At 32.7% G+C, this 9,761-nt stretch overlaps 1 protein-coding gene across 1 annotated transcript; it reads left to right on the forward strand.

Annotated features, from left to right (window-relative positions):
* Positions 1 to 2,645: 2,645 nt before the first annotated feature.
* Positions 2,646 to 9,760, forward strand: LOC145314907 (uncharacterized). Its single transcript, XM_080154984.1, has 8 exons — positions 2,646 to 2,660; positions 4,461 to 4,574; positions 5,413 to 5,488; positions 7,774 to 7,836; positions 8,192 to 8,250; positions 8,403 to 8,419; positions 8,987 to 9,083; positions 9,617 to 9,760. The coding sequence occupies exons 1-8, from the start codon at positions 2,646 to 2,648 to the stop codon at positions 9,674 to 9,676; spliced, it is 501 nt and encodes a 166-aa protein (XP_080011110.1). The 3' UTR covers positions 9,677 to 9,760.
* The last annotated feature ends 1 nt before the right edge of the window (position 9,761 follows it).

Here is a 9,761-nt window from a genome sequence, read left to right on the forward strand (position 1 = left end):
TCTTAACTTGGTCTTTATGGAGATGTTGTTGGAATTCCAAATTTTGTTCAAGCTGGCGAAGGCTGTTCTAGATTTGTTAATTCTAGCTTTAACATCTGTCAAAGTGCCTCCAGCTTCATCAATTTTACTTCCAAGATACTCAAAGCAGTTAACATCCTCAAGAATTTGGTTTCCAATAGTTATTGGTTCTTGAGAGTTTGCATTTAATCTGAGTATTTTAGTTTTTGGAACATTTATTTCAAGTCCAACTTTCTTGGAAGTTTCAGCTATCATGTTAGTCCTTCTTTGCATTTGACTTCTATTGCTTGTTAACAAAGCAATATCATCAGCAAAGTCCAGATCTCCCAAATATTTGGGATTGCCAAATAACTGCCAGCGAATGCCATCATTGCTTTCACAGTTCTTCATGATCCAGTCAATGGCAAGGAGGAAAAGGAAGGGAGAGAGAAGGCATCCTTGTCTGACACCTGTTACAATCTCAAAAAAGGTTGATAGTTTACCTTTATACATAACATTTCCACCTCCTTTATGATAGATAGCTTTAATGATATTGATTATCTTTTCTGGAATGCCATAGTGTCGGCAGATTTTCCAGAGTGATTTCCTGTCTAAAGAATCAAATGCTTTTTTGTAGTCAATAAAGTTTACAAAAAGCTCAGAGTTCCATTCCTTGGATTGCTCTATGATGATTCTTAGAGAGGTTATCTGATCAATAGTGGAACGGTTTGGTCTAAATCCAGCCTGATTAGGTCTTAGCTTTTCATTAACCTTCTTCTTTATTCTATTAAGAAGAATCTTACTAAGGATACGGCCAGGTACTGAAAGAAGCATTATCCCTCTGTAGTTTCCACATTGGGTCAAGTCTCCTTTTTTGGCCAGTATTGAGATATGTCCATTTTTCCAGTCCTCTGGGCATAACTCATCATTCCATATCTTAGTGATCAAAGGTAGGAATGCCTCAGCAGATGTGTCTAGGTCTGCTTTCATGACCTCAGCTGGGATGTTATCAGGTCCAGCGGCCTTGTTATTTTTCAAACTTTTAATGGCCTCTTTGATTTCCAATAGATTTGGCGCTCGACAGTCAATGTCAAGTGCATCTGAGGGTGGAATCTCAGTTTCTTCCTCTGGAACTGGAAGATTCAGCAGTTCAGTGAAATGTTCTGCCCATCTATTTAGAATATCCTCATCAGTTTTAAGGAGTGAACCATCCTTGTCCCTGATGTGTGATCCTGATTTGTGTACTTTGCCTGCAATGCTCTTAGTAATCTCATAGACATCTTTCATTCTATTTTGATTAGCAGCATTTTCTGCTTGCAAGGCAAGGTTTTCCAAGTGTTCTTTTTTGTCAATTCTGACACTTTTTTGGATTTCCCTGCTGAGCCTCTTATACAGGTCTTTATCTTCTGGAGAGTTTCTAGAGAGTGTCTTTTGTCTTACCTCTCTTCTTTGATCCATGAGATCAATGGATCTTTGAGTGATCCACGGCTTTTGGTTAGCCTTTTTGAAACCTAATTTTTCTTGGCTGGTATCATTATAAACTTTTTTGATACCTTGCCAAATATCTTCCACTCCATCTTCCTCTTGAAGAGTCAGCAACTCAAATCTATTCTTTAGAGTGAGCTTAAACTCTTGCAACTTTTCAGAGTTTTGGAGGGTTGTTAAATTATATTTCTTCCTGGGGTTAGGCTTTGTGTCCTGCTTTTTAAATCTAAGCCGAACTTTAGAAGATAGAAGATAATGGTCTGAATTAACATCAGGTCCTCTTTCAACCCTGACATCAAGGAGAGAACCTTTAAAGCGTCTAGATATACCATTGTCATTTTCCTTGCCATTACTTAAGCCTAGGCCATATCTGCCCATAACCTCTTCTAAATTCTCATTATTACTCCCCACTTGAGCATTGAAATCTCCTAGGAGAATGGTCAGATCCTTTTCTTTATGACCATTTTTAAATACAGAGTCAAGCTGGTCATAAAATTCGTTTTTGACCTCTGTATTTGCTTGTTCTGTAGGAGCATATGCTACTATAATTCTCAGTTTGATGTTTTTAACTGAGGATTTGAAATAAGCCTCCATTATTCTAGGACCATGGGGTTGCCAACTGATCATGGCCTGCTCTGCTTGCTTGGTCAGCATAAGAGCCACCCCTTGATTATGGCCTAGATCCTCATTCATATGACCTGAGTATAGTATTTTCAAGCCAGAATGATGTTTAAACTCTCCATTGTTTGTCCACCTTGATTCGGTGATAGCCAGGATGTCAACCTTGGCTTTTAGCATTTCTCGGCAAATGTTTTCTGTCTGGCCTGACTGAAACATTGTCCGAACATTCCAGGTGCAAATTTTTGCTGGTCTGCGGGAATTCAGAATCATCCGCCTGACTGGTCCGTTAGCGGTTTCCCAGCCAAACATCATATTGTTGTTTCCAACCTCTACTTCGTTCCCGAGCCCAAAGTTAAATTGGTCATTACTTTGTGCGGGTTGAACATAAGCAGGTTTTTTCTAGGGAGGGATTGTTAGCCCCACCCAAACCCCCTAGACTGGGGGAAGTGACCAGAATTCAGTCTGGCATCTACCCTGGGACCTTTCCAGCACAGTAGGACTCTTCTGGTGTAGCTTCCAGGGTCATTGATGCACGGTGCAGGATGGACGGCGTGCACGTACCTGGTCTCCCATCCCATTATGTATCAGCTATAAATTGTTGAATATCTTAGGTTAAAGCTTTCCTTGAGTGAAATATTTGAAGAAAATATTTCTTCCCTCATACAATGTGAAGCGTATGACACAACATATAATAAGTTAGTTATAAATAATTTAATTTCTTATAATAAAGTTATCTTTCTAAAAATTATATCATTGCAAAATTTAGTTGCAAATAATGTTGCCTATAGGGCTGTATTTCATATACAACAAAAAGTGAACAAAGGTTTCTTTTTAAGAAAAAAATGGGGTCAGATTGACCATCTATGTCTAATGTTTATACCCACATCAAATATTAAATTATAACAATGTACAGTAGAGTGGATCAATTTTGGACATTGAATTTGTAATCAACATCTACAGTTTAAACGTCATATAAGAAACCTAAATATAAAAAATTGATTTTGTCCTTGAGGGTAAATTGGGGGAAGGTGTTTCCATGCATTAAAAATTTTAGAAGTTTATTATGGAGGTGCAACTTTTTTTCTTTCAATGTATTGCTTTATGCATCTGTTTGAATTTGTCTTGTTGATTAATATAAGAATATCAAATTGGTTTTAAAAAATATTCATCCAAGCATGAAAAATCTTAAATTAAATGTAAAATCTCTTGGTTTTTAAATTTATTTATGGATTTTTCTTGCTAGGATCAATAGTTTTAAAAACAGATTTTTATTCTTATTCTACTCTTCAAGACAAAATTGGGAAGGTGCATAAAGCTATACTTTGAAAGAAAAATAATTGCCCCCCCCCCAAAAAAAAAAAAAAAATTCTCCCCACAAGTGTCTTTCTAAAAGTTTACATGCATCAGCGAGCCTCCCCATTATTCAAAATATTTTCTTTTCATTTTTTGGTCTCTTATATGATGTTCAGACAGAAAGTGTATGTAGCACATTTAAAATTAGAAAATCATTGAAAATCAAGCCACTCTAATGTACAGCATTTATTTCTTCAATTCCACAGTACAAAATTATTCCTGTATTTAAATTTAACATATCATATAGGAAAAAATATTCTTGTATTTAAAATTAAAAATCATGTTGGAATTTTTTTTACAATTTTTAAATTTTTTAATCATGTACAGCAAATTATTTCCTTTTTATCTCATGTTTTGAAATTTATAAGATAGTTAGAATAAATTACAGAAATAATGAAAGATTTAAAGAAGAGAGCGTCAGAGGGGGGGTCGAGGGGGGTATCCCCCCTCAGGAGAGGGGGGGTTGAGGGGGGTCTCTCCCCTCAGAAAAAGCTTGGGCTTAAATCTTCAACAAATAAAGAAAACAAAATTATTGTAAAAATTTCTTTTTTATGTTAAATATTATTATTTTTGTGACACTTGATTTTGAATGACAAAAAATGTTGAAATAAATATTACCCACTGTATGAAATGTTAAATTAGAAATCAATAATGATGTTGGAAAATTTATTCTCATTTTATACTCTGAAAAAAGGAATTGACAAAAAATAATGATTTTTATTCCAAACTTTTAAAACAGCATGCCTATTTCTTATTGGTTGACACTCGAATTAAAATAAAATAATGAATATTATTTAAAGACCAGAAATAAATTTGAAATAAATAATTTTCTTTCCCCTATATTTTTTATTCCAAAATGCCAAGAATTAATTTTGAAATAAAATAATTTTCTTTCCAATATTTTTATTCCTTTTTCTTATTGGACGTCATTTTGTGTCCAATGAGAGACTAGTGTTTAAATATTTTAAAGCTTATTACAGCATTTATTTTGAATATGATAATAGCAACATTCTCACATTAAATGTGATAAATATATTTTATCATTTTTAAACCTTTATTTGTCAACAGTCAAGATAAAACTCTTTGTAGTTGTAGGTGTTCTTCTTTCTTCTGCCTTGGTAAGCTTTTCTTTTGTAGATTTCCCTTTTACTATAATTTTAGTGGAATGTGTAGTATATTTGTATTTACCTATAGTTTGGTAAAAAATATTAACAATAGCTTAACATTTAAAAGGAATTTCTTTTAAAAGCCCTGTTAGATAATATCATCACAATTAGCAAGTTTCCAACGAAGCAATTATTTCCAGAATGTAAAATTTACGCTATAATTCAGAAATTGATTTTGTGCAGTTTATATTTTAAACACATGTTTATTTTTTCACGAACGTTCTTATAAAAGGTAACTTACTAAACTTTCAAAAATAAGATTTTTAAAATCAAGTACAAATTATAAGTTTCATAATAAGTATATTAGAAATTGTTTGGCTATGACCTTTTTTAACTTGCACATTGTATGTTCTCTATTTATCCCAAACTTATGTTAAATTCTACTGTGATTAGTCAGTTTCAATATTCATTCTGCCTGCTATTGGTCAGTTTCAATAGTCATTAAACTTGCAATTGATCAGCTTCAATAGTCATTCAACTTGCAATTGGTCAGTTTTAATAGTTATAGAACTTGTTATTGGTCTGTTTCAATAGTAATAGAACTTGCTATTGGTCAGTTTCAATATTTACTCAACTTGCTATTAGTCAGTTTCAATATTCATTCAACTTGCTATTGGTCAGTTTCAATAGTCATTCAACTTGCAATTGGTCAGTTTCAATAGTCCTACATGCTCCATTGGTCACTATAATTCTGCTGTATTTTTAAAGTAGTAATAGTCAGACTTACTATTGGTTTGTTTTTTTTATGCCTTTTAAAGGTCTTCTATGATTGGTCAGTTTACATTTCCAGGTGACTTGTGATTGGAGTGGCAATGGTCAGCTGACCTGCTATGGACATTCTGAGGTCACTTCTTCAGTCAGTGAAGGTAGCTTCAACAATAATAAAACATGGATTATAACATAAATAAATAAACAAGCATTATTATTATGGCTGGACAGACAATAAGATTGGGAGAAAAAGTGTATTTATATGTAGGTAGAATATATCTAATTTTATGTCTTTTTTAGCGTGACCGACAGACCAACTGATCAAGCAGTCATAAAAATTTCAAGCCATATATCTAACATAGGAGCAAAGAAATTCAACTTTCTTCCCAAAATTTTCAGACAGATGGACATTTTGAATTATAGAGTAGCTTGCAAAAAAGTTTGGCTCAATACCAGCTGAGTATCCACAAATTCCCCAATAGTAGCTGAGTATCCACGCATATTTCCCAAGAGTAGTTGAATATCCACACTTTTCCCCTATGGTAGTTGAATATCCACAATAGTTTCCTATTGGTATTTTCATAATATCCTTTCATAATGCTGATTCCAATGACAATAAAGCACATTAATGCAAGAAATTCACACCTATCATTTAACTTTAATACAGATTAGGAACCAAATATTGAAAATCCATAAAAGCGAAGCTCTGAAATGAAAGGACAAACTAACATTAAAAGGATAATAATGCATAAGTCTATATAAAATTATTGTAATTATAATAAATGTGTTGCAAAACCGCTTAAGTATATGCTACTGTTTAAGGACATACTGACATTTTTAGGACTTGATTATTGAGATGCTTCGCTTATAACATTGTACCTTATCGTAATAAGAATCAGCATTCCATAAATAAGATATCCTCAAACTTATAATAAATACCATTTAGATATAAATCAATCCACGTATGTTTTATCTTAAATTTAAGTTGTACAAAGAAGCCGAAAAATCTCGACCCACTTATTGCACCTTGCACTTAAAAAAAAGGATGACCAAATTATTAAAAGTGTAGTTGGGCATACAATAATCACTTTGATTTGTTGGTAATTACATTCTTTATAATGTGCATAACAGGAATCATAACGCCAAGCTTGAAATCGACGGATGGACAGACGCACAGACCCTTATTATAAAAAAGCTTGGCTTTTTAAAATGATCAATCTTCATATTATTTTTTTGGACTAAAAATCCCTAAAGCCACGATTTTATATGTAGAGTTGATATAATTTCCTAGAAATGTAAAAACACTTTACTTTCATTTATTACATTATATGAAAAAAAGATTGTTAAAAGGACAATTCTAACATGTATAAATTAACAAAAAAAGCTAACCAAAATAATTGTTTAAAAACTTTTTTCCCCCTATGGTAGTTGAATATCCACACATTTTCCCAATGGTAGCTGAGTATCCAAAAATGACCCCAATAGTAGCTGAATATCCACGTGGATACTCAGCTGGTATTGAGCCAAAAGTTTTAATTAAAAGTATCCCTGCTTATTAAAAGCAAAACGATATCAGTCCAACCGCTTCAGATTTTATCACGACACTCAGAAATAGTAAGGTTTTTCTTGAACTTTGGTATTTGTTCTATACTGTTAAATGCTCTTCAAAGGTCAGAAACTGACTAATGAATCTTAAATTACTACAGTGTGTTTTTTTTTATGAGAACTTTTTTGAAAGCAATTTTATCCCACTTATAGTTATCAGAATTTAATGATTAATGGCTTATTTTTTTCGTTTTTTAATGCAATTAATAGAACATTAAAAAATATTACAGCTTTTGTTTGAAAAGTACAGTAAAATGTAAAATTCAAAACTTAGGTGTCAACATCTAAAAATGGTTTTAGCGCATTTTTCTTATGTTCAAATCTTCTACCTTTTGCAAGAATGGCTGCAAAACGCTTCAACGTTGAGATCAAGGGCTAACAAATGATACAGATACTATTGGAGACATGTACTAGAATATATGAAAGTTTGCAGGTCATATCTCAATCAGGGAGGGAGTACTGGGCCCCCAAAGTCCACTACTGAAAATCCAATTTTTTTCTTGTAAATGGTAGAAGATTTGAGCATAAGAAAAATGCGCTAAAACCATTTTGATGTTGTCACCTAAGTTTTGAATTTTAGATTTTACTGTACTTCTTAATTAAAAACTGAAATATTTTTTAATGTTCTATTAATTGCATTAAAAAACGAAAAAAATAAGCCATTAATCATTCAATTCTGATAACTATAAGTGGGGTTAAATTGCTTTCAAAAAAGTTCTCATAAAAAAAACACACTGTAGAATATAAATCACTTGGCAGGCTAATTAAATCATTAATCATTTCATAACTTTAAGGAAATAATACTTTACTCATGAAGATATCTAAATATGATTTTTAGGATCTGCAAATTATGGACCTGGTTCAGTTGAATGTGTTCCAGTAGAATGGGTATATGAAACAGGTATAGTTTAACTTTCAAAGCTATTTCTCAATCTAATTTACAAGAATCACGTCTAATAAAAACAGCAATAATTTTACAGCTTAAAAAATTTGAGTGCAATATGTAAAACATAATGGCTTGTTCTTAAAGAAATCATTACAGGAAAAATCATTTCTCAGCTGATGCCAAATTATTTGTAGCACAAAATTAATACTAACATGTTCTTTGGACTGAAATAAAGCTTTTGATACATTAGGTACACATCTTGGAGTTTGAAAAAAGAAAGTCTAAATTCTTCATTATTTCACAAATAACTTATCAATGAAATTGTATACATAGTAAATCCTATCTAAACTTTATTATTAAAATTCTAAAGGACTTGGACCCGAGGCCATGTTTTTCAAGGCAGATGGTCGTGAATGGGAGATCTGGGCTGTAAGTATTTCTCATGATTAAATGACTATTTTGTTTGAAAACTCAAATTTACTATTGGACGAGGTCGACTTTTCCCCCTCCTAACTTAAGTGTCCCTAGAGGCTTCTAAGGGCGTAGCCGCTAGTTTAAAAATATAACTTTTGTATTTCTAGTGGGACTACCACCCAAGCTGAGATCGGTTTTTAATAAATGCCGCGTTTTTTCGACAATTTTTTAGACATTGATTGATTGAACGAAGACGATGGGAGAGTATACAACATAAGAATTACAAAATTTTAAAATTATTATTTTAGCCATTTGTATAATATCTAATACAACTTAAATCCATTTTCGCTGCATATTTATTAATGCGTCTTTTTAGAGATGTGTTAGACATTATACAAATGGCTAAAATAATAATTTAAAATTTTGAATTTTCAAGTTGTATACTCTGTTAAAATCGTTTAAAATCGTACGGGGCATTGATCTTCAAGATGGAATAAGGTTTTTAGCAGAGTATACAACTTAAGTATTCAAAATTTTAAAATTATTATTTTGGCCGTTTGTATAATGTCTAATACAGATCTAAAAAGATGCATTGATAAATATGCAGCGAAAATGGATTTAAGTTGTATGGCTAAAATAATAATTTTAAAATTTTAAATTCTTATGTTGTATACTCTCCCATCGTCTTCGTTCAATCAATCAATGTCTAAAAAATTGTCGAAAAAACGCGGCATTTATTAAAAACCGATCTCTGGGGATTCGGAGACGTGATGCCAAACGCCAGATGCACTGGTAACCTCTGGTACAGGTCAGAAGATCTGGGAGCTGGATTCTGTACTCCTCATAAGGTAGTTCTTTAAATTCAGAGTTCGCTTTCATTGATCTAGAACACGTGATGCTGTGACATGAGAATTTTTGTCGTAAATTTATGATGCTAAGATAGTCCTCAGATATTGGTTCATACTTTCCTCCATGGTCAAGGAAGGGGTAATGTGAGTCATAAAGTGTGGAAAGGATGTAGAGTATCATTACATTATCCAGCTCGGAGAAACATTTTCTACGGGCATGCGAGATTCTCTCACAATACTACCTACATCAATTGGTAGGATTGAGTTCTAAACTTTAGAGAAGCTACTTTTTACAATTGAAGTATTGAGGTGGATTTAGGCTGTTACGGACTCTATGCTGGAAAGCCCGATTTACGGCGAGTGCACGCCTAATTATAGAATAACTGGCCAGTAAGAGTCCGTAGAGTCCGTAACATAGGCTATTTTTAGCCCCACGCCTCCGAATACAGAAGCCTTAGCAGCTAGACGCGAAGCCATTTAATTAAGTTTGAATAATTAAATTTTCAAAAATGCTGTATTTTGTAATATTTAAGAACTGGGCCGGCTGTGGAATTGTACTATGTGATGGAGATATTGTCTGTGAGGGATGCTAAACAAAAAAAAATATAAAAAATATTTTAAATTTAAAATTTTATCAGTACAATGTACAAACTTCAATAAAAAGCTTAATAAAATAAT

This window comes from Acartia tonsa, chromosome 3, assembly GCF_053477335.1.
Source record: "Acartia tonsa isolate MP-2025a chromosome 3, ASM5347733v1, whole genome shotgun sequence".
NCBI classification, from domain to species: domain Eukaryota; kingdom Metazoa; phylum Arthropoda; class Copepoda; order Calanoida; family Acartiidae; genus Acartia; species Acartia tonsa.

Bases quoted from the DNA above. Each gene is read 5' to 3' on its own strand.
- LOC145314907 (XM_080154984.1), top strand. The intron at 5,489-7,773 runs GTAGCTTCAACA...TATGATTTTTAG, and splicing joins CACTTCTTCAGTCAGTGAAG to GATCTGCAAATTATGGACCT. The intron at 7,837-8,191 runs GTATAGTTTAAC...AAAATTCTAAAG, and splicing joins AGAATGGGTATATGAAACAG to GACTTGGACCCGAGGCCATG.